Source organism: Drosophila gunungcola, unplaced genomic scaffold (assembly GCF_025200985.1).
Source record: "Drosophila gunungcola strain Sukarami unplaced genomic scaffold, Dgunungcola_SK_2 000143F, whole genome shotgun sequence".
Classification (NCBI taxonomy): domain Eukaryota; kingdom Metazoa; phylum Arthropoda; class Insecta; order Diptera; family Drosophilidae; genus Drosophila; species Drosophila gunungcola.
Window position 1 is genome coordinate 26,388 of NW_026453304.1, and position 27,899 is coordinate 54,286.

The window sequence follows — 27,899 nt, forward strand, 5'->3', positions numbered from 1 at the left end:
GACGTCCGCCACGCGAACCTCGCTATCGGCGCCGGCGTGCACCGCTACCACTCGTCCAATCCTCCACTGCTGGGGCGGAAGATTGTCTTCTGCGACGACGACGAGCGCTCCCACGACGAGGTTGGGCTCCCCCTGGTGCCGCTAGGACCGCTGCTGGAGGCTGGAGATGTACTCCCGGGACCATCGCTGCCAAAACCTGTGCCTGAGAGACGAGACACCTCGCCATCGTCGCAAGCAGGTCAGGCTGATCTGGTCCGGGAGCTCCGCTGATGGTGGGGCCAGAAGAGGGCCGCCGATGAGCAGATGCCCGGGGGTCAGGGCCTCGCCGTCGTTCGGGTCGCTGCTTAGAGCGCCGAGGGGCCTGGAGTTGAGCACGGCCTCCACGCTGGTGAGCAGAGTTCCGAGCTCCTCCGCAGTCAAGAGGTCTTGGCCTACCGTCCGAAGGAACAGGTGCCTTGCAGACTTCACACCTGCCTCCCATAGTCAGCCGAAGTGCGGTGCTCTGGGCGGTATGAACGCAAACTCGCATCCCTTTTTTGATGCGAATGTTTCGATACCGCCCCCCTGCTCCTCCAGACGGGCTCGGAACTCTCTCATGTGGCGATCTGCGCCGACGACATTGGTGGCGTTGTCGCACCACACCTTCTCCGGAATCCCGCGACGACTCACGAACCTTTGAAATGCCAACAAGAAAGCATCAGTGGTTAGGTCAGACACTAATTCTAAGTGGACCGCTTTGGACGCAAAACAGACGAACAAGGCCACGTACGACTTGTACGGTGGCTTACCACGGATACGATACGTTGTGCTGAAGGGACCACAAAAATCAACGCCACAAATATTGAACGGGCGGAGAGCTCGAAGTCTATCTGCTGGCAAGTTTCCCATAATTTGCGTCAAAAGTTGCGGCTTACAGCGAAAGCAGCGCATGCACGACCGAACTGTTCGTCGGCAGACTTCTTGAGCATTAACTAGCCAGATTTTCTCGCGCAGACGACTTACGAGAGCTCGTGGGCCAGCGTGACAGTTCGTAACGTGCAGGTATGACACATAGGATCTGACGAACTGTGAGCTTTTAGACTCCCATCCTAAGCAAAGTAGCCTGGAAAACACCGGGTACAGTGGTAAAAGTAATATTTATAGTGGGCTATGCCTTATCATTCAGTATACTTCACAGGTCGAAGCAGTTCAAAACAAAGTATTTTGGTACCTCTTACATCTTGAATCATTAAGGCCAAATTTTTTTTTTTTATTTTTTCGTTTTGTTGATCAAAATATAATCGGTTACAATTTCAACACTTTTTCTACAGCAAAACAGCATCATGTCGGCTCCAGTTCGTGGTAAGATTTAAATTTCGGTATTGAGGTATGGCTAATGGGCCTCTGATTTCTTTGATAGGTAATAAGGCCTCAAAGCTGAGGTCCGAGGAAAAAGTTGAAAAGCCTGCATTCATTGGACCTTCTTGGGTGATTAGGGGTGAATCATTTTACCGTGGTACTTGTGAATGCTAAACATTTTCCATAGGCTCTTACTTCCACCCGAGGCAGAGCCTTTAATCGTGGCTCCGAACCCACCAGTCGCGATACCAGTCGCATCCCGACCATCCTTAGACCCAGATCAATCCCGACCAGTCGCATACCTATCCGCAGGCTTGCGGGTGACCCGAAGAGAAACACTTCCCCAATTCGGGCCACTCCCTTGGAGGCAGTAACCAGTGCCAGTGCGTGTTCCTTGCCCTTGCTTCTAGCCTCCGAGAATACAATGGGCGATCATGAACGTAAACCTGAAGTGGACAAGGACTCTGTCAAGCGGACTAAATGTTTGCCGCGCCCAAGGGCTAAGTCAACGACGGAAGCTGGTGAAGTTATTTTAAATATTTTTATTATTTCTATGGGAGCCATATGATATAGTCGTCCGATTTTGATGAGATTTAAACCGTAATTCTAAAATATTCAACCATCACAATGTGTCGAAGAACTAAAAAAAAATTTAAAAACAGCAAAGTTATAATTTTTTTAATTTTATTTTCCGATTGTTCCTATGGGAGCTATATGCTATAGTCGACCGATCCGGCTCGTTCCGACTTATATACTACCTCCAATAAAATACAGATTTTGGGAAGTGTCATGCAGATAGCTTTAAAACTGAGAGACTGGTTTGTGTAGAAACAGACGGACGGACGGACAGACTGACGGACAGACGGACGAACAGAAGGACATGGCTAGATTGACTCGTCCAGTGATGCTGATCAAGAATATATACACTTTATAGGGTCGGAAATGTCTCTTTCTCTGCGATGAAAACTTCTGACTGAAATTATAATACACTCTGCAAGGGTATAAAATGTAACATTTCCATAAATAAGTAAATACAGCATTGTTAAAAACCAAGCAAAACATACATTAAATTGAGTTGGGTTTCTTGAATTTACTACCTTTTTTACCAGTGTGTATTTAAATATTTAACACCAACTGTCTTTAAAAATCTAAAATTTTTAGCCAATTCTTGTTTAACTTCTTCCTTGCCTTTTAGCAACTGAGAGTGTCCATGACTTAAAGGAACGCTGTCGTGCCGTGGTCGATTCGTGCTTTATGTTATTCTACGATCATTTGCAGTTGATACAGAAGAGCAAGGATAAGTCCCTAAAATCATATATCCCTGACGCGTTAGTTCTATATTCCATTTCCCAAAGAACCTCAAAATGAACACCATTGTCGAGGAGATCGATCAGTTGTGTGGTCCAGCCTCGAAAGGTGGGATTTTTAACGAAAGTCTGTATCGCGAGATAGCTTGCTTGCGGTTGGAGAAGAAGCACATTGAGTCTAAGTTCTTTAACATCAAGAAGGAGCACTGCGACCAGATGAACCAATTGAGATCGGAGTACGAGGCCAACCTGGCTGACGAGCTGGCCGCATGCGATCACACCATCAGTGAGCTGAGAAGAGCCTGCGGCGCAGCGAGGATGTGGTCGAGGAGCTGTCCCAGCTAGTGGCCGAGAAGAGTGCCACGCTGGCCAATGAGGATGGAATCATTGGAGAATTGCGAATCGAACTGGGCAAGCTTAGGTCGGTGTAAGATAGCTTTAAGGCTATTACTGAATGTTTCTTTTAATATACCACTTCCTTATATCACATTTAGCAGGCTGCGAATGCATCACCGCCTGGAGGAGGCGCATGTTGGACCGGACAAAGCCCGACACTTCATTGATAAACAGTTGGCACAGATCGCCTTCTTGGTGGGCGAACTGAAGGAGGCACGCGAGCTCATTGTCATCTGCAGCAGCGTCAGGATTTCATGGACAAGGGTGTCAAAAAGAAGGATCTGGTTATTGCCGATCTCAAGCTGCAGATGCGAAACCTCGAGGACCATAAAAACTTTCTCAACATGCAGGTTAACAATGCCTTGAAGGAGCACGCAGACTTTGACGAACTAAACGAAAAACATAGAAATGCTATGATGCAGATAAGGTGGTTTTATATCGGACTTTGAAAAATACCTTTTTAAATTTTTTTTTTCCAACTTCCAGTGAACTAAAAGAAGCATTAAATATCAAATCCATCGAATCAAAGACCCAATCTCAAGTCGAGGGTCGGTTAAACAAAGAGATGACCAAATTGCGGGAGAAGATCGATCTCGATCAGCAGATGCTCACCGCTCGGAACCACTTGATATACAGCCTGCAGAAGACCGAGCAGGAGAACCGAGCCAAACTGGACAAAATGTACTGTCAAGTTGGCGAGAAAAACATGCTGATCAGTCAGGTCCCGCGGCCGGGAATTAATAGCCCTGCCCATGCTTCCCCACTTTTCCTTTGCAGGTGTACAACGAGCTGGCCTCGAAGGAGGAGGAGTCGCGCAAACTCTTCGGGATCCTGAGTTTCAAGCAGAGGGAGGTGAGGCGGCAGGAGCATGATATCCAGTTGCTGAAGGAGCAAATAGCGCGGGGATCTATGGCGCTAAAAGACCAAGAGGTGCGGATTGTCACTATGCAAGAAGAGATTAAACGCCTGAAGTAGACCCTGTAAGTTCACCCAGAGAAAACCCCATAGTAAAATTAAAAATTAAAATATTTGAATGTTTAAAAATAAAAGCTTACTTAAAATAAACTAAAATCATGATAATGTCATTATTCACGTTTAATTGGCTTATCCAACAGGAAAATTGGTGACTTAAATTTTTTTTAAATTTAAAACTACGTTTTACCGTACTTAAAAATAAAAATTAAAGATACTTTGATTTAAACACAACACCCCTCGGGGCTAAATCATTACCGAAAATATTTAATCCAAAGTGAAAATTGAAAATTTAATACTATTTTGTATTAACAACGCGAAAACTTGTGAACGCAGTAATTCGAGACGATTTTAATTGCGAAACTTGTGAAAACTATGTCGAAAGCGCGACGAAAAGGAGTGGCTACGATGACGTTCGATGGATCACTAACAATTATATTTCAATAATTTCTCTTAGAACCTAACTTATGCTACGGTGGCGAGAGAAGGGGCGAATTCGCAAGAGCGAACAGACGAAAGCTTTATTGGCTCCCGCTCTCGCTCTACAACTAGTGATTTAAATACAAGCGCTGAGTGCGCAAACACCGCCCCCTCTGAAGGGACGACGTCCTTCAGCCCAGAACGGGCAACAGGGCCAGTCGGTGGACAGCTCGCCGATATTTGCCGTCCTGCGTCCTGACGTCCGCCACGCGAACCTCGCTATCGGCGCCGGCGTGCACCGCTACCACTCGTCCAATCCTCCACTGCTGGGGCGGAAGGTTGTCTTCTGCGACGACGACGAGCGCTCCCACGACGAGGTTGGGCTCCCCTGGTGCCACTTGGACCGCTGCTGGAGGCTGGAGATGTACTCCCGGGACCATCGCTGCCAAAACCTGTGCTTGAGAGACAAGACACCTCGCCATCGTCGCAAGCAGGTCAGGCTGATCTGGTCCGGGAGCGCCGCTGATGGTGGGGCCAGAAGAGGGCCGCCGATGAGCAGATGCCCGGGGGTCAGGGCCTCGCCGTCGTTCGGGTCGCTGCTTAGAGCGCCGAGGGGACTGGAGTTGAGCACGGCCTCCACGCTGGTGAGCAGAGTTCCGAGCTCCTCCGCGGTCAAGAGGTCTTGGCCTACCGTCCGAAGGAACAGGTGCTTTGCAGACTTCACACCTGCCTCCCATAGTCCGCCGAAGTGCGTTGCTCTGGGCGGTATGAACGCAAACTCGCATCCTTTTTTTGATGCGAATGTTTCGGTACCGCCCCCCTGCTCCTCCAGACGGGCTCGGAACTCTCTCATGTGGCGATCTGCGCCGACGAAATTGGTGGCGTTGTCGCACCACACCTTCTCCGGAACCCCGCGACGACTCACGAACCTTTGAAATGCCAACAAGAACGCATAAGTGGTTACGACTTGTACGGTGGCTTACCACGGATACGATACGTTGTGCTGAAGGGACCACAAAAATCAACGCCACAAATATTGAACGGGCGGAGAGCTCGAAGTCTATCTGCTGGCAAGTTTCCCATAATTTGCATCAAGAGTTGCGGCTTACAGCGAAAGCAGCGCATGCACGACCGAACTGTTCGTCGGCAGACTTCTTGGGCATTAACTAGCCAGATTTTCTCGCGCAGACGACTTACGAGAGCTCGTGGGCCAGCGTGACAGTTCGTAACGTGCAGGTATGACACATAGGATCTGACGAACTGTGAGCTTTTAGACAGCAACAACGGGAATTTGGCTTCGTACGGCATAGGAGCATTCAATAACCGACCCCCAACTCGTAGCAATGTCGAGGTGCACCAATCTAATTTATTTTCCTGAAGAAAAGGGTTTAACTTTTGAATATTCGTTGCTACCGGTTTATTTTTCCGAATTTTACTTATGTCGTCCCTGAATTCGTGAAATTGGATAACTTCGACAATTTTATCAAAAGCGAAATCCAGTTCTCTTGGCGAAATACTTTTTTCAAAGGGCTTCGACACCTTTCTGCACCTTTGAATAAAACGAAAAACCCACACGAAAACTCTCAGAAGCTTCAGGTGCGACGAAAAAGACTCTATTTTCTGAAGCGCATAATTTGGCTCTGGGCTGACTACGAGAGCTTTTGCCGATTTGCGTAGCTCTATCGACATTACATCAGACGGCAGTTCGAAATGTCTATTTACAGGCCAATTATTTTCTGAGTCTAGTGAGAACGAAGGCCCACCGAACCAAATGGACGTTGTAAGCTCCTCTACGTTACATCCTCGGGACACTATATCTGCTGGGTTGACTTTCGTGGGAACGTGTCTCCAAATTGCTTTCTCCGACCACTCCTGAATTTCTGCAACCCGGTTCGAAACAAAAACCGACAACGACGAGGGATGGGTTTTAATCCAAAGTAAAGTGATCTCGGAGTCTGTCCACAGGAAAACATTCTCAATGGGAGAATTTAGCAATGGCCTGACACGATTATAGAGATCTGCTAAAAGGTGAGCTGCACACAGCTCAAGGCGAGGCAAAGTTTTCGTCTTGAGGGGAGCTACTTTCGATTTGGCGGTCAATAAAGACACTTTCAAACCTTCAGCAGTTTGAGTCCGAACGTAGATGCAGGCTCCATACGCTCGCATGGAAGCGTCAGCGAGACCATGTGTTTGAATCGGGACTTGTGGATCTGTGTTGACGAATCGCGATACCTTAATTTTAGGCAGTTGCAGAAGCGTCGCTTTAAACGTCTCCCACGACGTGAGCAACTGCATCGGTAGCGACTCGTCCCAATCTTTGCCTTTGTGACCAAAGGACACAAGAGGCCAAGTGGGTCGAAAAGTCGAGCAGTCACCGACAAAATATTTCGTTTTGTCGCGCGAAGATCCAGGAAAGAGTCATCCAACCGAAATTGAAAGTAATCTTTAACCGGTAACCAAACCACGCCAAGGGTCTTGGTTACGTCTGAGTCTGCCATAAATGGCATTACAGCGCTATCAGATGCGGATAACTCTGGGCAGTTTGAAAACCACTTTGCCAATTCAAAGCCTGTCTCTTGCAAGACCTGAGAAACTTCGTCTCGAAGGCTTTGCAGGTCCTCAACGCATCCGGCGCCAGTCAACAAATCGTCAACATAAAAATCATTCTGAATAACCTTTACGGCTTTTGGATGAGTTGCTTGCGCCATCTTTCCTAGCCGCATTAAACACCGAATCACCAAAAAGGGTGCTGGCAAAGTTCCATATGTAACGGTGTTCAACTTAAAGATTTTCAGGGACTCAGAAGGATCTCGTCTCCATACTATGGGGTGGAAGTTACGATCAGCTTCGTCCACCATCACTTGGCGATACATCTTTTTGACGTCGGCCGCAAGGGCAAACTTATGCAATCTAAACCGATGCAGAGTCGAGTACAGCTCCTCTTGAATAGTTGGGCCTACCATCAAGATGTCATTCAACGCTACCTGCGTAGAAGTACGGCTCGATGCATCGAAAACTACTCTCAACTTAGTTGAAGTACTTTGTGACCGTAAAACGCATTGGTGCGGAATGAAATAGTTCGGAGTATTCGGAATTTTGTCATTGGTGGAGGACATGTGGCCCAGTGAAACATATTCCTCCATGAATTCAATATACATCTTCTTCAGCGAAGGGTCCTTTGACAATTTCCTTTCTAGCGACAAAAATCTACGTTTCGCAACTTCGTATGACGAACCAAGAGTATTTGGGTCAGATTTAAACGGCAAACGAACCGAAAATCTACCGGACGACAATCTTTGAGTATTTTTCTCTAAGTGTTGGACTTTAGCCTTGGGCGGCAAGTCCTCCACAGACCAAAATTTCTGCAGGGTTGTGTCAATTGAATCCAACGCTTCCTCCTGGCAGCTGAGATGTACCATTTTTCCAGGCACATCTGCCTGACACTATCCAGCCGAGAACTGTCTTTTGTAGGATGGGGAATTCAGGCCCCTGCTTTATCTGGCCAATAGATAAAAGTTCAAAGAATGTTTCAGCGCCGATAAGCATATCTATTTTTTGGGGCTTGAAGAAGAATGGATCTGCCAACTGAATATTTCAGGCACCCTCCACCCGCTGCTGTTCACCGCTTGATCCGGATGATAACCAGAAATATTTTTCATAATCCAAAAATCGGACGACAATTGGCTGTTCCCTACTCGCGACTTCACAATCGTGTGTATTTTTTTTGTGGCTTGGGCATTAGTTCCACCAATGCCTCGCAAGCTCATGCACACGTCCTCTCTTGTAATTTTGAGCCTCTGAGCGAGCTCGTCGGTTACAAAGTTTATTTGTGAACCAGAGTCGAGCAACGCTCGAGCTAATACAAACTCGCCGCTTTTTGTTTGGACGCTTACAACAGCAGTTGCAAGAATGACTCGATCCGATGCATTCGCATGCAAAACATGCGAAGTGGATGGAGGCTCCTGCATGAGCGTGGGCTGAGAAGGAGGTGGCAACGCGAGATTTGTGTTTGGGGCATATATGTGTAGCAAAGTGTGATGTGAGGAATTGCACACTCTACATCTGTTCGATTTGCATTTTTTGACAGTGTGACCCTTTCCTAAGCAGTTAATGCATAAGGGTGCTCTTTTAGCGAAATCGAATCTTTGCTGAACTGTTAGGGCTGCGAAGGAAGCGCAGTTTCCAATCTGATGTTCAGCGGAATTGCAATACATGCATTGAACAGAGTCGTTCCTGTCGATATGTTGTCAAAAAAAATAAGACCATCATTATCGTACACCCGCTTCAGGCTAGCAAGGGCTTTGGGATAATTTTCCGCAGTGACTTGGAAGGCCCTAACTGTTCCTAAAGCGTCTCCAGCTAAACACGAAATTAAATGATTGAATTTTTCAATATCGTGTAAAGTGGCAACTTTGTCAACGAAAGTTTCGAAAAGGCTTATAAAATTTTTAAATTCAGAGTGTTTTCCACTAAAAGTTGGGAGAGCAACGCTCGGCAGACGGCATTGAGGCCGCCAATTTGCTGGCGGAGCGGATTTCTCGATATTATTTTGTTTGGACTTATTTAAAAAAAATCAGCAATGACTTTGTCATTACGGCCCTCTCTTCCAACTCTTCGCGGTATACATCTTTTGTATTTTTCACTTCTATTTGGTTTTGCAAAAGTGAAGCATTTTCAATGTGCGTATTCAGAATCTCTAATCGACACTCAAGCTCGACCGGATTTATAGATAATTTAGCTTCTTTTAAGTGGCGATAAGTTCGGTTAATACTTTTCATGCAAACATCTCGTTGGTGTTTAAGCTCTTCAATATCCTTAGTTGCCATTGCGTTTATTTGTATTTATTTGGTTGGTATCGAAGAGGTGTTAAATATTTATTTTTATTAAATTATTTATTTGTTAAATAAAAAAATAAAAAATCAACGAGTAATATACCGATCGCACACGGTGTAAGGGAGCTAAGTGCCGAGAGAATTACAGCGAAAAATCTAAATAGGGTTTTTATATTTTTTATATAAACCCTGCGACAGTATATGCCGCACGCACGCACTGTAGGAGAGCTACCGCTTAAGCTCAAGCGTACCGAAAAAAACGAACAAACGTTTAGGCAGACCGAAAATTGCACTGCTGCAGCGATCGAGAACGAAAACGACAAAAGATAACTCGAAATAGCGGCAGCGGTGTCGGTGTGCGTGTGTATGTGTACGCGGCTAGCGGCTCTTCCTATGCAGATGCTAACGGAGAATGATACACTGACCGATAACTAAGGGCAACGAATATATAAGCCTGACGCCAAAATGCGCGCAAAATTATGAAAAACGCGGAAAATTGGAAAAGCGCGGGAAAATTCTGAAAAGCGCGGGAAATGTTCGGACAAACTGCGGCGAAAGTTATTGCCGCTAATTTTCTGAGAGCTACACTTTTCACAATTTGCACTTTTTTCCAGCTATTTTTATTTATACCCTAAATTGGTGCTCACTACGACGAAAGTTGGGGGAATTAAGTTCGCACTAATTGGGTCGACGACGAGTATTTTATTGCTTGTTTTTTGGCCAAAGCGATTCACATATAATTCGAAATATATTATGTTTATTGTAGAATTTTGGTTGTTAGTACATGCAAATTTTTATTTCTTGGTTAGAATGCTCACTATCTACCGATTTTTACACGAATGCAAAAAGTTGAAAGATGGGCCAAAACACAATTGACAAAACGCCACAGATTAACTTTCAACTTTTGGCACTCTATACCTGGATGGCCGACTTGATAATTGCAACTTCCTTTTTGACTTCCATTTGGCGGCAGCAGCAAATTGAGCAATTAAATTTGCCGAAACGTCAGGCGCAACTTCAAGAACGGCAGAAAATTTCCAGCGACGAAATTATAGAATTTAATTTATTGGCCGAACCGACACGAATAAATTGGTTTTTGTTGTTATTGTTTATAGTTTTTCACCGAAAAAAATATTAAAACTCGCGAACTCTACTGCTGATCACGTCGGGGTCACCATGAAAATTTAATACTATTTTGTGTTAACAACACGAAAACTTGTGAACGCAGTAGTTCGAGACGATTTTAATTGCGAAACTTGTCAAAACTATGTCGAAAGCGCGACGAAAAGGAGTGGCTACGATGACGTTCGATGGATCACTAACAATTATATTTCAATAATTTCTCTTAGAACCTAACTTATGTTACGGTGGCGAGAGACGGGGCGAATTCGCAAGAGCGAACAGACGAAAGCTTTATTGGCTCCCGCTCTCGCCCTACAACTAGTGATTTAAATACAAGCGCTGAGTGCGCAAACAAAAATATTTGGACTGAAAAGATTTTTCTCTGGGAGTTAGGTTTCCACTTACGTATGTTATACGGGAACAGGTTCGCCAGCTTGCTATTACTTAAAACATGTCAAAAAGCAGATACTCAATTTTGTTAAGAGGGAGTGTTAGTTTCCAATCTTATTTAGTGAGTAATGGCAATGAAGCGAACTCTTTCTTCACCAATTATATCTAAAATTTGAATATTTTCCAAGTCAAGATTATGTTAATAATTGTTGGCCAATGGCATTGTTCTTTTGTACCCATAAGAAATGAGTATATGGAAAATTTTCTTCACCAATCTAAAGGGTTGTAATATTTTCCCAGTCAAGATTATGTCAATATTCTTATTGGCAACAATTTTCAACAATTTTTTCCAGTTGTGCCAGCTGGCGAAGTTCATGCCAACAGGAGCAGGGGCCGTCGCGATCGAGAGGATACTCCCATTAGCAATGACATGACCGGAGGCAGGACGTGTCTCGACCGAATGGAAGATTCTTTGAGCCACTGCAGCACCAACTATTGCAGCATCAGCCATCAGTCAGTGCCCGTTGTCATTCACGTGGCAATTTTACACCTTCAACAAGCCATTCCCACCGCCCTCATTTGCATCATACCCGCAATTATCATCAAACCCAGCAAAATGGTATTAATTCCGTGCCCGTAGATATTAAGATTCACATAATAATTTCGTAGAATTTATTTTGAATACTGGATAACCAGGAGAGCCATCGACGAACATCAATTAATTTTTTAAAACGCCGGTTCTGCAGCTGCTGCGCGGATTAGGTTATAGGTTATTCGCATCAGGCAGCTTGTTAAGAACGGTTGACAATGACACTCTTTGAAAATCAAGTGTATGTGTAAGAGTACTCATAAATGTTAATAAAAAATTTGTGGTGCTGGTCTAATCTGTGACGGGCGTTTTTGATTGAGATAAAAATTAGGCATAGGTCATACCAACTTTTGGCTTTTATAGCTTGATGCCGGCATATTATGATAAAACTGGCACAATAAAACCTTCTTCAGATCCCATGTCAACAGCTTTTGTCTAGCTGTTAGATTTGAATTGGGTTGGACGAACTGCATTTGGTTGCTAAAACTTCGCCGTAGACAGGCATGCGTTCAGATAAGAGATTCTTTCGACGATTCTTCAAATTCCAAACATTTTTGGACATACCTTAGTTTAAGAACTGCATAGCGTGGTAAAATTTTTCAATTTCTGTGATTAATGGTCGCGGTGAACCTTCAATGATTGCAATTTCATCTTCAAGCAGACTGCATCAAGACCCATAAATTAAATTTAGATAGATATAATATTAATTCTCAAAAAAATATATAAATGCATTAATAACCAGCTGGGAATGACATTTAAAAATTATTGAGCTGTGAAATGGCATACAATAGAAACAACAGAGAGGAGCTTGACTTTGTTGATAGCCTGAGGTCGTTGCCTGACATCAGTTTGATATTTTTGGCCGATTAGTTTTGGCTATAAATGCCCTGATCGCTGCCTGCATTTCATTCACATTGTCGTATACCCTAAATTACTTTAATCCGCAAATATGGATGAAGCCCAAGGCTCCAGGGAAAGACATTAGTTTAGTTAAGTACAGCGCCAAAGGAGAAAATATGAGTGTTCCTAGATCCATTACATATTGAATTTGCCTAAACGATCCAGTAATTCAAAAAGCTCACCATAAACTGCAAAGTGGAGTCCAAGACCTCTGGCCAGCGGGATCAGTGGGGAAAGGGGGTGGAGTTCCCCATTTCCTGCATCGCATTGTCCGTGGGTCTGGGCAATGTCTGGCGCTTTCCCTTCATTGCCCTGGAGAAAGGGGAGGAGCTTTTCTGATACCATATATGATACTGCTCCTGTTGATCGGCAGACCAGTATACTACCTGGAGGTGATCATTGGCCAGTTTTCCAGTAGTGGTTGCATCAAGGCCTTCGATATGGTTGCTATTATGAAAGGTAAGTTCAAATGGTTGAAATTGTGTATTCATTTAATTAAAAAAAATTAATTTTTAAAAAATTAATTGATCATATTGAGATTGAATTTTAATAAAACTTAGCCATAAAATTGTTTGAAAAAATGTATGAATGTGATAATTTGCAACTGGGGTTATATTTTGTTAAAAATGTTTAAAAACATAAATCTATTATGTATTTAAGTTAAAAAAATGATAAAAATCACAAACTATTTAACTTAATGGAACATTTGTTTAAAACGCTGAAAAAATTTACATTAAGAAATGTAATTTCAGTTCCAACAAAATTGAAAAAATTACTATGTTGATCATATTGAGATTTAATTTCAAAAGAAAAAGTCATAAAATCGTTAGGAAATAAAAAAAAAAAAGTGATAAGAAAGTATAAAAAATAAAAGTATTTTTAAAGTTCTAAATGTTAAAGTTAAAAAATTATAAAATTCACTGTTTTCTTAACTTTAGGGTACATTTTTTTAAACGCTGTGTAAGAAAAGTATATTTTAATTAATTTAAAACAAAGAAAGGAAATTAAATGTTCTTGAAAACATTAAAATTATAATTGACTGGCGTATATGTTTAAAACCATTGAAGCTATGATGACTTGCAGCTCAATTTTTTGACTTGATTTTAACAAAATTAAAAGCGTAGTTCTGAACTGACAAACTATTAAATAGTCAAAAAGAATTTCTAAAAAATATTACAAAACAAAATATTTATGTTTTTACAATTTTTTTTTTTAATATTTGTGCTGTTTCTATGGTAGCTTTATGTTAAAGTCGTCCGATTTTGATGAAATTTAAGCCGTAATTCTGAAATATTTAACCATTAATATATGTCGAAGAACTAAAAAAAAAAATTTAAAAACAGCAAAGCTATCATTTTTTTCATTTATTTTTCCGATTGTTCCTATGGGTCCTTTATTTTATAGTCTTCCGATCCGGCTCGTTCCGTCTTGTATACTACCTGTAATAGAAAAACAACTTTTGGGAAAGTTTCAAGTAGATAGCTTTAGAGACTAGTTTGCCTAGAAACGGATGCTATTGATGCTGATCAAAAACTTACATTAGGAAAAGTTAACTTTAAAAGAATTCGATTCAGTTTCAACAAAATTGGAAAAATTACTATGTTGATCATACTGAGATTTTATTTCAATAAAAGAAAGTCATAAAATCGTTTGTAAAAAAAATAAAAGAAAGTGATAGGAAAATATACATAAGATAAATATTTTTAAATGATAAAGTTCAAAAGTAATAAAACTCGCTATTTTCTTAACTTAACTTAATTCAGAGTCTACACAATGTATAAGAAAATTTTTTTTTAAGTAATTAAAATAAAATAAGCAACACGTTTTGTAACACAGTGAAAGCAAAAGCGTTAAAGGTTTATAACCCATTATGGCCAGGTATATTCCACCGCGATGGCTACCACCTACTATGCCTGTATTATGGTATTGACCATTCGGTATTTGGTGGCCAGTTTTAGTGAGGTCCTGTCCTGGACTTGTTGCCTGGTGGAAAGGGGCAGCAGCTGTGTGGCCACAGGAGATTCCAATGATACGTCTATTGGCAGGGTGTGTTCTTCACGGAGCTGCTCTTCACGTAAATTTGAAGGAATAAAGTGCCCTTCATAACAATTAACTAACCTCCCATCCTATACAGATAAACTGTACTCAGGGAACCCTAAACTTTGGAGGACAATGGTCTAGGAACTTTCAGCTGGGATCTGGTATTGTTTATCTTAGCCACTTGGGTTATCATCGGAACAATTTTGTCTAAAGGCTCAAGGAGCTCAGGCAAAGCTTCTTATATTCTGGCCCTGTTTCCCTAGGTGTTCTAAGTCATTTTGATCCGCGTTGTTACATTGCCAGGTGCCTGGCATAGATTTGTGTATTTCCTAAAGCCACATGCTGAATTTACATGTTTGGTAAGCGGCCATCACCCAAATGTTCTTCTCGTTGGCCGCTTGCTTTGACACCCAATTTATGTACGACTCCTTCAATGAATTCAACAAGAATGTGCACAAGTAAGCTACTCAAATAGCATTTAAATGTCTGATTTATTAGCTTTAATATTTTTAGAGACGTGATTATAATCACCACCATAGATTCGATAACTTCCATCTTGGCTGGCTGTATAATCTTTAAAATTTTGGCAACCTGGCTCATGAGACCAAGTAATTACATGGGCGGCTTGTTTGTTCATATGTACTATACAGACTGTCTACGTCACTGATTAGATTTAATTAAAAAGCGCCGACTGTCTAAAGCTGGGTACTCGTAGTCCCTAATATTGACGGATCTTGTACCAAATATTATCTAAAACCCCATTAGGCAGATCGAACTTAGAACTGAGAACTTACTCGGAAAGCGCACTAACAGCAACTGAATGGTAATTTTACCCACAGACGATGTGCATCAGAGAGCGAAACCACGTTCTACTTTCGCCCCCCAATTTGCAGGCCTTCCGTTTCTTCCAAAGCTTCGCATTAGTTGATAGTGCTCATTTGTTTTCATACTCCCATCCTAAGCAAAGTAGCCTGGAAAACACCGGGTACAGTGGTAAAAGTAATATTTATAGTGGGCTATGCCTTATCATTCAGTATACTTCACAGGTCGAAGCAGTTCAAAATAAAGTATTTTGGTACCTCTTACATCTTGAATCATTAAGGCCAAATTTTTTTTTATATTTTTTCGTTTTGTTGATCAAAATATAATCGGTTACAATTTCAACACTTTTTCTACAGCAAAACAGCATCATGTCGGCTCCAGTTCGTGGTAAGATTTGAATTTCGGTATTGAGGTATGGCTAATGGACCTCTGATTTCTTTGATAGGTAATAAGGCCTCAAAGCTGAGGTCCGAGGAAAAAGTTGAAAAGCCTGCATTCATTGGACCTTCTTGGGTGATTAGGGGTGAATCATTTTACCGTGGTACTTGTGAATGCTAAACATTTTCCATAGGCTCTTACTTCCACCCGAGGCAGAGCCTTTAATCGTGGCTCCGAACCCACCAGTCGCGATACCAGTCGCATCCCGACCATCCTTAGACCCAGATCAATCCCGACCAGTCGCATACCTATCCGCAGGCTTGCGGGTGACCCGAAGAGAAACACTTCCCCAATTCGGGCCACTCCCTTGGAGGCAGTAACCAGTGCCAGTGCGTGTTCCTTGCCCTTGCTTCTAGCCTCCAAGAATACAATGGGCGATCATGAACGTAAACCTGAAGTGGACAAGGACTCTGTCAAGCGGACTAAATGTTTGCCGCGCCCAAGGGCTAAGTCAACGACGGAAGCTGGTGAGTAGCTGCTGACTCAATTCCCGATTTGAAAAATTTAATCTGTCTCCTGACCCTCAGTATCCCAGCCGTTTTCGAGAAAGTAAAATTGCATCACTGGGTAATCGAGTTGAACAAGGTGCGAGGCTTGGAGATGCAGCACAAGAAGCTGGATAATTTGCAGTCGGAGTTAATGCACAAAATCCGCACCTTGGCACCCCAAAAGCTTCAAGGAGTCTACAAGTTTGTGGCCGTGGTGGTGAACGAGAAGTGCAAAGTCGTGGTTCACGCCGACGATCTGCACCGATTGCCCAAAAATCTGCGTGAGTATATAGCAAATGCTATTAATTCTCTTTTATCTCGTTCCTATTACTTAACATGTCCAAAAGTAAGCAATCTTAATTTTTAACCAACCTTATTAGCAGCTTTCAAAAATTGGGCTGTAAGTACAACACTTATACGAATTGCTAGATTTAAAATTAAAAATTTATTGTTGTTAATTGGATTGGCTTCTACTTGTTTTTAGTCCATTATATAAATATACAAAATGTTTTAAGTTATAATATATTTTCAAAATGAATTCCGAAAATAGTCGATTGAAAAATTACAAAAACAAGAAAGAAAGCAAGCCGAAGTTTATATACCCTTGCAGCTATTGCAAGAATTAAATATTTTTTAAAACATTAAAATTATGATTTACTTGCGCATACGTTTAAAATATTGAAGCTATGATGATTTGCTGCTCAATTATTAGTTATTTTATATATTTTTATTATTTCTATGGGAGCTATATGGTATAGTCGTCCGATTTTGATGAGATTTAAACCGTAATTCTAAAATATTTAACCATCACAATATGTCGAAGAACTAAAAAAAAAAAAAATTAAATTAAAAAATAAAATTACAGCAGATATAATTTTTGTTTGTATTTTTTTTTCCGATGGTTCCTATGGGAGCTATATTATATAGTCGTCCTATTTTCATGAAATTTAAACCGTAATTCTGAAATAAATAATAATTACTATTTGTCGAAAAACTAAAAAAAGAAATTTAGAAACAGCTAAGTTATAATTTTTTTAAATTTATTTTTCGATTGTTCCTATGGGAGCTATATGCTATAGTCGACCGATCCGTCTCGTTCCGACTTATATACTACCTCCAATAAAATAGAGATTTTGGGAAGTGTCATGTAGATAGCTTTAAAACTGAGAGACTAGTTTGCGTAGAAACAGACGGACGAACGGACAGACGGACGGACGGACGGACAGACGGACGAACGGACAAGCGGACGGACAGACTGACGGACAGACGGACGAACAGAAGGACATGGCTAGATTGACTCGTCCAGTGATGCTGATCAAGAATTTATACACTTTATAGGGTCGGAAATGTCTCCTTCACTGCGATGAAAACTTCTGACTGAAATTATAATTACCCTCTGCAAGGGTATAAAAATGTAACATTTCCACATCTAAAATAAGTAAATACAGCATTGTTAAAAAACAAAGCAAAACGTACATTAAATTGAGTAGAGTTTCTTGAATTTACTACCTTTTAAATATTTAACAGCAAATGTCTTTAAAAATCTAAAATTTTCAGCCAATTCTTGTTTAACTTCTTCCTTGCCTTTTAGCAACTGAGAGTGTCCATGACTTAAAGGAACGCTGTCGTGCCGTGGTCGATTCGTGCTTTATGTTATTCTACGATCATTTGCAGTTGATACAGAAGAGCAAGGATGAACACGAGGCGCGAAACCAACGCGAGAAGATTCGGAATAAATTAGTCTTTGGTGGTAAGTCCCTAAAATCATATATCACTGACGCGTTAGTTCTATATTCCATTTCCCAAAGAACCTCAAAATGAACACCATTATCGAGGAAATTGATCAGTTGTGTGGTCCAGCTATCGCGAGATAGCTCGCTTGCGGTTGGAGAAGAAGCACATTGAGTCTAAGTTCTTTAACATCAAGAAGGAGCACTGCGACCAGATGAACCAATTGAGATCGGAGTACGAGGACAACCTGGCTGACGAGCTGGCCGCATGCGATCACACCATCAGTGAGCTGAAGAAGAGCCTGCGGCGCAGCGAGGATGTGGTCGAGGAGCTGTCCCAGCTAGTGGCCGAGAAGAGTGCCGCGCTGGCCAATGAGGATGGAATCATTGGAGAATTGCGAATCGAACTGGGCAAGCTTAGGTCGGTGTAAGATAGCTTTAAGGCTATTACTGAAGGTTTCTTTTAATATACCATTTCCTTATATCACATTTAGCAAGCTGCGAATGCATCACCGCCTGGAGGAGGCGCATGTTGGACCGGACATAGCCCCACACTTCATTGATAAGCAGTTGGCACAGATCGCCTTCTTGGTGGGCGAACTGAAGGAGGCACGCGAGCACATTGTCAATCTGCAGCAGCGTCAGGATTTCATGGACAAGGGTGTCATAAAGAAGGATCTGGTTATTGCCGATCTCAAGCTGCAGATGCGAAACCTCGAGGATCATAAAAACTTTCTCAGCATGCAGGTTAGCAATGCCTTGAAGCAGCACGCAGACTTTGACGAACTAAACGAAAAATATAGAAATGCTATGATGCAGACAAGGTGGTTTGATATCGGACTTTGAAAAATACCTTTTTAAATTTTTTTTTTCCAACTTCCAGTGAACTAAACTAAATATCAAATCCATCGAATCGGAGACCCAATCTCAAGTCGAGGGTCGGTTAAACAAAGAGATGACCAAATTGCGGGAGAAGATCGATCTCGATCAGCAGATGCTCACCGCTCGGAACCAGATGATAAGCAGCCTGCAGAAGACTGAGCCAAACTGGACAAAATGTACTGTCAAGTTGGCGAGAAAACATGCTGATCAGTCAGGTCCCGCGGCCGGGAATTAATAGCCCTGCCCATGCTTACCCCCTTTTTTTGCAGGTGAACAACGAGCTGGCCTAGAAGGAGGAGGAGTCGCGCAAACTCTTCGGGATCCTGAAATTCAAGCAGAGGGAGGTGAGGCGGCAGGAGCATGTCATCCAGTTGCTGAAGGAGCAAATAGCGCGGGGATCTATGGCGCTAAAAGAGCAAGAGGTGCGGATTGTCACTATGCAAGAAGAGATTAAACACCTGAAGCAGACCCTGTAAGTTCACCCAGAGAAAACCCCATAGTAAAATTAAAAATTAAAATATTTGAATGTTAAAAAATACAAGCTTACTTAAAATAAACTAAAAACATGATAATGTCATTATTCACGTTTAATTGGCTTATCCAACATGAAAATTGTTGACTTCAATTTTTTAAAATTTAAAACTACGTTTTACCGTACTTACAAAATAAAAATTAAAGTGTGAGATACTTTGATTTAAACACAACACCCCTCGGGGCTAATCATTGCCGAAAATATTTAATCCAAAGTGAAAATATTTGGACTGAAAAGATTTTTCTCTGGGAGTTAGGTTTCCACTTACGTATGTTATACGGGAAAAGTTCGCCAGCTTGCTATTTCTTAAAACATGTCAAATAGCAGATACTACATTTTGTTAAGAGGGAGTGTTAGTTTCCAAACTAATTTAGTGAGTAATGGCAATGAAGCGAACTTTTTCTTCACCAATTATATCTAAAATTTGAATATTTTCCCAGTCAAGTGTGACGACCCACCGTCACAAATATGTAAAATTCAACTTTCACATTAAAGCTTAAAAAGAACATTCCAAATACTGGCCTTTTATTATTCCAACGTCCAAAGCAAACAGCACCCGGTCACATTTATTCGACGAAGTTATCAATTGCCGATAATCATAGCCCAATAAATCCGATTACCCAAAGCGGTATTATCATCATCTTCCGATCTGGTCACACTAAGCAGCGCCTATATAAGCGGAGACACAGCCCCAGACCAGTCACTTGCGTTCCGACGATTCTCGAGGAAACATAAACTAGGAGGAATACCCGGGTAAGTGTTCTGGTAGTTAGTCTTGGTAGTGGTGGTGGATCCGTAAGAGTTCGGTTTGAATTCGGCTCTACGACCTGGTAAGGATCACCGACGCCCGGTGTGGTTTAGGAATACGCACCCAGGCCCGGTCGTGATCGCTGAGCCCGGCACGGCTTTCGTAAATCCGGGCCATCTCAGTGAGTTCCTACCAAAAGTCACGTTTCCGGCTTCCGATCCGGAATCGATACCCAGCAGCTCGAAACTAACGATGTCCCACATCCCACTAGAAAATCCAAGTAGTTCGTTCCTCTAAAACGACCCAGAGCACTACGAACCCGACGTACTCGAACGACGAGACACGACGACACCAAGCAGTGCACAATCGACCCTTCCGAAGCGCCGACACCAAGCAGTGCACCCAGCCACAGCGCAGCGTAGACACCAAGCAGCGCATCCAGCTGCCGTGCAGTGTCGACAACAAGCAGTAGACTCAGCCATCACACATCAGCAACGCCAAGCAGTTCATCGAAGCACTGCACAGTGCCAGCAGCAAGCAGTGCAACATACGGCCCTTCCGTAGCGCCGATCCCGCACACAAAGCAGAGCGATAATCAACGAGCTGCGATAATCAACGAGCTGCGCAGCGTCGATATCAACAAGCAGTACCACATTCGGCCCTTCAGCGGCGTCGACGCCACTTATCAAGCAGGATCACGCTCGATATAATTATAGTTAGAAACGTAGTCTTAATCAATCGTACTATTAAAATATAACCATACTCTGTAGCATTCTATTTGTGTTATTCTTTGGGGAAAGGGAGGTAAACCGATCAAAAGAGGAAATAGATTTCTGTCTCGAACCCTGGCCTCAGTGAGCTATACCGCCTCCCAAAACAGGGTCGTAACAGTGGCGCCCGAGCAAATTGAACACAAAAAGACAGTATCCTCAAATAGAAACACCAAAGATCGTTTACCCTCTTCCTCAACACAACACAAAATAATACAATATCAGACAAGTTAACTCGAGGCTGGATAAGCAATGCCAATAAAGCCCAACTGGAAGCCTATCTAATAGAATTCGAGGTCAAACCAGAAACACTGTGCGAGGACATGCGAAGACAAATGTCAGATTTTATAAAGAACGGCAACCACGGCGAGGAAACTATCAAACGCCTTTTAGAGCTGGCTCAGAAACACGCAAGAAGCCAATCACCAGCACCTAACGGAACAGGAAACCAACCGAAAGGCATTAGTGGGACAACCGACACAGAGGAACACATCGAGGAAAAACATAAATATCTGCAAGTGCCGAACCTTACGGAGTTTGTCGAAGGAAAACCTGGATCTAAGCCCAAAAACAGAAGGAAATAAAGTGGTAAGTAAAATAAAATAAATAAATACCTTAGTCAATTTGACACTGGGGTCAAATCAAAACACAAAAATTATAAACACAAAAACACAAAAGTAAAAGAAACTTGTGTAAATGCAAAAGCGGGAGAGCTCGATATAATTTCTTTTCTATCGACTGAGCGTGGCTTGTGAAACACTGACAACTATGTACGTACACAGTTAGATAAGGCGCAAAAAATAGAGCGGGAGGAAGAGAGAGTAAAATGTTACAGAGATTTACTCGTGCAATGTTACAAAAACAAAACTCTAGGGGCACTGGAAAAGCATGCACAAGAGAGAGAGATTACAACAACAATGCACAGCGATTAGACAATTTAAAATAAAAGGATTAAAACTCTAATAGTGAGTACAGATTTACAGATAACATAGACAATGTAGTTAGGCTAAGCGTGGTAAAAAGAAAATTTTTAGAACTTCCAGAAATGAATCAAAACTCGACAAAATCACAGAGCACGAGATAAGCACGGTAAGAGGATGGTAGTTGCGGGTTGGTCCAAAAAGCACATTAAAAGACAAGCAGCTTACCAATTCTATGGAGCAAATATCACCTTTGACAAGATTGAGCATAAAAATAGTTCCAAGCATGGTTTTACGATTTACAAGAATAGGCAAGTTAAGCAATAGTTATCTACTACCAATTCAAACCACGAAGAGCAAAAAGAAGAAATTTTTTTTGTAACGACTCAATACGATCAATGTGGGGGACTGGGGACTCCATAAGGGAGCGCAATATTCTAAATAAGGACGGTCAAGGGAAGTAAATAATAATTTAGTTGTTCTTTTGAATTTCAATTTTGGGTCAAGAAGAACTCCTAAATCGTTGACGGAATATATTCGGTCCAGTGGCATATTATGAAGAGCATAGCTTTTAAATGAAAGAGTAGACTTAAGAGGTTAGATCTCTAAAAACAATCAATATCAGACTGTAAACCGTAACCCGATTGCAAATTATTATAGGACAAACAAAGTTTAACATCATCAGCATTCATTTATACTCGAGAATGTGTTATGACTGAAGGAAGATCATTGATGATCTTACTAAAATCTGTATATACATCAGTATGCATTTTATTATTAAATCTTTTAACTATAATAGATGTCAATTTAAGTAAATTCGTGGTAAAAAAACCATGTTGATAAGGTGATATTAGCGGGAACTCAAATTATGCAAATGAGAAGTAATAATGCGCTCAAATGCTTAGGGAATAGCAGACAATTAAATTTACCTCTCTAAGTCCCTTCTTATGGAGTAGAATAACAAAGAAATCTTTCCAGACAGTTGGAAAAACCTATGTTGAGGTAGAAAATTGAAACAGTTTAAGAATAGTTGAGGAAAAAAACTTAAGCACGCACCCAGGAAGACCGTCCGGCCCTGGAGAGTATTTGGTTGTGTGGTCTTTAAATCCTTTAGAAGAGAACTTTCTGTTAGTACCGGAGAGAAGACAAGAATACGCACTATAGGTAGTTTGGAAGAGGGAGAGGTTTTTCGCTTGACATTTACAAAGCTATAATATTGCGTCGTATTATTTGATGATTCGGTTTTACACCGGTTCAAATACATAGAATACCATTGACTGTTTTTTGCGCACTTGGCGCTGTTATTTAAATTGAAGTTACTAGTTGTAGCGCGAGAGCGGTCGAATACTCCAATTCGTTCTACGGCCAAAAAGTATTTCAACTAAGTTGAGAGTAGTTTTCGAAGCATCGAGCCGTACTTCCTCGCAGGTAGCGTTGAATGATATCTTGATGGTAGGCCCAACTATCCAAGAGGAGCTGTACTCGACTCTGCTTCGGTTTAAAATGTATAAGTTTGCCCTTGCGGCCGACGTCAAAAAGATGTATCGCCAAGTGACTTTAAGATAAACACAGTAACATGTGGAACTTCGTCAGCACCCTTTTGGGCGATTCGGTGTTTAATGCGGTTAGGAGAGATGGCGTAAGCAAATCATTAAAAAGCCGCAAAAGTTGTTCAGATGATTTTATGTTGACGATTTGTTGACTGGCGCGAGCTGCGTTGATGACCTGCAAAATCTTTGAGTCGAAGCTTCTTGGTCTTACAAGAGTCAGGTTTTGAATTGGCAAAGTTGCTTTTAAACTGCCCAGAGTTATCCGCAACTGATAGCGCTGTAATGATACTTATGGCTGACTTAGACGTAACTAAGACCCTTGGAGTGGTTATGTTACCGGTTAAAGATTACTTTCAATTTCGGTTGGATGACTCTTTCCTTGCTTACATCGTTGGAGACGTTTAAAGCGACGCTTCTGGAACTTTCGAAAATTAAGGTATCGCGATTCGTTCACACAGATCGACAAATCCCGATTCAAATTCATGGTTTCGTAGACGCTTCCATGCAAGCTTATGGAGCGTACTCAAGCTGCTGAAAGTTTGAATGTTTCTTTATTGACCGCCAAGTCGAAATCCCTTCAAGACGAAAACTTTTCCACTCCTTGAGCTGTATGCAGCTCATTTTTTAGCAGATCTCTATAATCGTGTCAGGCCATTTCTAAATTGTCCCTGGCACCCTGGTCATAAACTGCGAAGTGGAGTCCAAGTCCTCTGGCCAGTGGGATCAGTGGGGAAAGGGGGTGGAGTTCCTCTTTTCCTGCATCGCTTTGTCCGTGGGTCTGGGCAATGTCTGGCGCTTTCCCTTCATTGCTCTCAGTTTTCCAGTCGTGGTTGCATCAAGGCCTCCGATATGGTTCCTATTATGAAGGGTAAGTTCTAAAGGTTCGAATTGTACTTTCATTTAATTTAAATAAAAAAATTAATTTTTAAAAAATTAATTAATCATAGTGAGCTTGAATTTTTGTTAAAATCGTTTGGAAAAACATTTATGAAAGTGCAACTGGTCTTATATTTTGTTAAAAATGTTAAAAAACATAAATCTATTAATGTATTTAAGGTAAAAAAAGAAAGGAAGCAAACTTCGGCAAGCCGAACTTCATATACCCTTGCAGCTATTGCAAAAACTATATATTCTTGAAAACATTAAAATAACATTTGACTGGCGTATATGGTTAAAACCATTGAAGCTATGATGATTTGCAGCGACACATTTTGTAGCACAGTGAAAGCATAAGCGTTAAAGGTTAAATAACCTTTACCCCCAATTAATGTTTTGCAGGCATTGGTTAGGGACAGGTACCGCTTTGTCTAACACCTACTATACCTGTATTATGGCTTTGACCATCCGGTATTTGGTGGCCAGTTTTAGTGAGGTCTTGCCCTGGACTTATTGCCTGGTGGAATGGGGCAGCAGCTGTGTGGGCACAGAAGAAACAGCAGTCAATGATACGTCCATTGGGCAGGGTGTGTTCTCCGCGGAGCTGTTCTTCACGTAAGGTTGAAGGAATAAAGTCCCTTTCATAACAATTAACTAACCTCCCATCTATACAGACAAACATTACTCAGGGAACCCGAAACTTTGGAGGACAATGGTCTAAGAACTCCCAGCTGGTATCTGATATTGTTTTTCTTAGCCACTTGGGTTATCATCGGAACAATTTTGTCTAAAGGCATTAGGAGCTCAGGTAACGCCTCTTATATTCTGGCCCTATTTCCCTATATGATCATGCCAGGAGCCTGGCATGGAATTGGCTCATGAGACCAATACCTCGGACATTTCGCGGGTGGTCAAGGGTAGAGCTGGTCTGGCATTCATTTCCTACCCGAAGCGATTGTCAAGTTCAAGTATCTGCCCCAACTAATCGCTGTGCTGCTCTTCTTCATGGGCGGCTTGGTTGCTAAGCCTTTGAAAATGGATCGCATTGCGTATATACATATGTACTATACAGACTGTATAAGTCACTGATTAAATTTAATTAAAAAGCGCCGACTGTCTTAAGCAAAATAACAGCCCCCATAATGGTGACAAAAACAAATCCAATAGATTAAATCATAAAAGGACATTTAGGTCTTATCTTTAGTACTACATTGGCATTGTAAGGCCCATTTTACTTGAACATTTCATATGACAATGCCCTTTCTTCAACTGATGATTTTAAATAATTATTCAATATTTTAGAAAGTTTTGGGTACTCGTAGTCCCTAATATTAACAAATCTTTTACCAAATATTATCTAAAACCCCATTAGGCAGTTCTAACTTAGAACTGAGAATTAGTCGCAAATCGCACGAATAGCAACTGAATGCAAATTTTGGCCCACAGACCTTCCGTTTCAAAAAGCTTCGCATTAGTTGATAGTGCTCATTTGTTTTCATATTCCCATCCTAAGAAAAGTAGCCTGGAAAACACCGGGTACAGTGGTAAAAGTAATATTTATAGTCACAAGTCGAAGCAGTTCAGAACAAAGTATTTTGGTACCTCTTACATCTTTTTTATTTCTTATATTTTTTCGTTTAGTTGATCAGATATAATCGGTTACAATTTCAACACTTTTTCTACAGCAAAACAGCATCATGTCGGCTCCAGTTCGTGGTAAGACTTGAATTTCGGTATTGAGGTATGGCTAATGGACCTCTGATTTCTTTGATAGGTAATAAGGCCTCAAAGCTGAGGTCCGAGGGAAAAGTTGAAAAGCCCGCACCCATTGGTCCTTCGTGGGTGAGTAGGGGTGAATCATTTTACCGTGGTACTTGTCAATGCTAAACATTTTCCTTGGCTCTTACTTCCACCCGAGGCAGAGCCTTTAATCGTGGCTCCAAACCCACCAGTCGCGATACCAGTCCCAGTCGCATCCCGACCATCCGCAGACCCAGATCAATCCCGACCAGTCGCATACCTATCCGCAGGCTTGCGGGTGACCCGAAGAAAAAACACTTCCCCAATTCGGGCCACTCCCTTGGAGGCAGTAACCAGTGCCAGTGCGTGTTCCTTGCCCTTGCTTCTAGCCTCCGAGAATACAGTGGGCGATCATGAACGTAAACCTGAAGTGGACAAGGACTCTGTCAAGCGGACTAAATGTTTGCCGCGCCCAAGGGCTAAGTCAACGACGGAAGCTGGTGAGTAGCTGCTGACTCAATTCCCGATTTGAAAAATTTAATCTGTCTCCTGACCCTCAGTATCCCAGCCGTTTTCGAGAAAGTAAAATTGCATCACTGGGTAATCGAGTTGAACAAGGTGCGAGGCTTGGAGATACAGCACAAGAAGCTGGATAATTTGCAGTCGGAGTTAATGCACAAAATCCGCACCTTGGCACCCCAAAAGCTTCAAGGAGTCTACAAGTTTGTGGCCGTGGTGGTGAACGAGAAGTGCAAAGTCGTGGTTCACGCCGACGATCTGCACCGATTGCCCAAAAATCTGCGTGAGTATATAGCAAATGCTATTAATTCTCTTTTATCTCGTTCCTATTACTTAACATGTCCAAAAGTAAGCAATCTTAATTTTTAACCAACCTTATTAGCAGCTTTCAAAAATTGGGCTGTAAGTACAACACTTATACGAATTGCTAGAGTTAAAATTAAAAATTTTTTGTTGTTAATTGGATTGGCTTCTACTTGTTTTTAGTCCATTATATAAATATACAAAATGTTTTAAGTTATAATATATTTTCAAAATGAATTCCGAAAAAAGTCGATTGAAAAATTACAAAAACAAGAAAGAAAGTAAGCCGAAGTTTATATACCCTTGCAGCTATTGCAAGAATTAAATATTTTTTAAAACATTAAAATTATGATTTACTTGCGCATACGTTTAAAAATATTGAAGCTATGATGATTTGCTGCTCAATTATTAGTTATTTATATATTTTTATTATTTCTATGGGAGCTATATGATATAGTCGTCCGATTTTGATGAGATTTAAACCGTAATTCTAAAATATTTAACCATCACAATATGTCGAAGAACTAAAAAAAAAAAATTAAATTAAAAAATAAAATTACAGCAGATATAATTTTTTTTGTATTTTTTTTCCGATGGTTCCTATGGGAGCTATATTATATAGTCGTCCTATTTTCATGAAATTTAAACCGTAATTCTGAAATAAATAATAATTACTATTTGTCGAAAAACTAAAAAAAGAAATTTAGAAACAGCTAAGTTATAATTTTTTTAAATTTATTTTTCGATTGTTCCTATGGGAGCTATATGCTATAGTCGACCGATCCGATCGTTCCGACTTATATACTACCTCCAATAAAATAGAGATTTTGGGAAGTGTCATGCAGATAGCTTTAAAACTGAGAGACTAGTTTGCGTAGAAACAGACGGACGAACGGACAGACGGACGGACGGACGGACAGACGGACGAACGGACAAGCGGACGGACAGACTGACGGACAGACGGACGAACAGAAGGACATGGCTAGATTGACTCGTCCAGTGATGCTGATCAAGAATTTATACACTTTATAGGGTCGGAAATGTCTCCTTCACTGCGATGAAAACTTCTGACTGAAATTATAATACCCTCTGCAAGGGTATAAAAATGTAACATTTCCACATCTAAAATAAGTAAATACAGCATTGTTAAAAAACAAAGCAAAACGTACATTAAATTGAGTAGAGTTTCTTAAATTTACTACTTTTAAATATTTAACAGCAAATGTCTTTAAAAATCTAAAATTTTCAGCCAATTCTTGTTTAACTTCTTCCTTG

General features: G+C 41.4%; 2 protein-coding genes and 1 pseudogene across 17 annotated transcripts in view; all 3 read left to right on the forward strand.

Annotated features, from left to right (window-relative positions):
* The first annotated feature begins 1,183 nt into the window (after positions 1-1,183).
* LOC128265643 (protein Hook homolog 3-like) lies at positions 1,184-4,016 on the forward strand. The gene is made up of 7 exons (XM_053001818.1): positions 1,184-1,341; positions 1,400-1,467; positions 1,526-1,859; positions 2,534-3,066; positions 3,143-3,468; positions 3,528-3,762; positions 3,819-4,016. The coding sequence occupies exons 5-7, from the start codon at positions 3,296-3,298 to the stop codon at positions 4,014-4,016; spliced, it is 606 nt and encodes a 201-aa protein (XP_052857778.1). The 5' UTR covers positions 1,184-1,341; positions 1,400-1,467; positions 1,526-1,859; positions 2,534-3,066; positions 3,143-3,295.
* Positions 4,017-11,022: 7,006 nt separating this feature from the next.
* On the forward strand, positions 11,023-14,918 carry LOC128265644 (sodium-dependent nutrient amino acid transporter 1-like; annotated as a pseudogene).
* A 440-nt stretch (positions 14,919-15,358) lies between these two features.
* Positions 15,359-27,899, forward strand: part of LOC128265631 (uncharacterized) — an 85,153-nt gene continuing 72,612 nt past the window's right edge. For 9 of the 16 annotated variants that reach the window (XM_053001798.1, XM_053001799.1, XM_053001801.1 and 6 more), the window contains exons 1-4: positions 15,359-15,515; positions 15,574-15,641; positions 15,700-15,895; positions 26,153-26,302. In XM_053001798.1, coding sequence (XP_052857758.1) covers positions 15,497-15,515; positions 15,574-15,641; positions 15,700-15,895; positions 26,153-26,302 — 433 coding nt within the window. In that variant the 5' untranslated portion in view covers positions 15,359-15,496. Of the gene's footprint in view, positions 15,516-15,573; positions 16,034-16,093; positions 16,336-17,645; positions 17,805-17,862; positions 18,206-18,278; positions 18,609-18,667; positions 18,882-18,935; positions 19,143-25,691; positions 25,779-25,836; positions 25,905-25,984; positions 26,303-26,362; positions 26,605-27,899 lie in introns of those variants that run through there. The other 7 variants (XM_053001809.1, XR_008268898.1, XM_053001800.1 and 4 more) reach the window with 7 other exon arrangements.

Coding starts and splice junctions, on each gene's coding strand:
- LOC128265643 (XM_053001818.1), top strand. CDS start 3,296: ATGGACAAGGGTGTCAAAAAGAAGGATCTGGTTATTGCCGATCTCAAG. Junction 3,469..3,527: donor AATGCTATGATGCAGATAAG/GTGGTTTTATAT, acceptor TCCAACTTCCAG/TGAACTAAAAGAAGCATTAA. Junction 3,763..3,818: donor AAAACATGCTGATCAGTCAG/GTCCCGCGGCCG, acceptor TTTCCTTTGCAG/GTGTACAACGAGCTGGCCTC.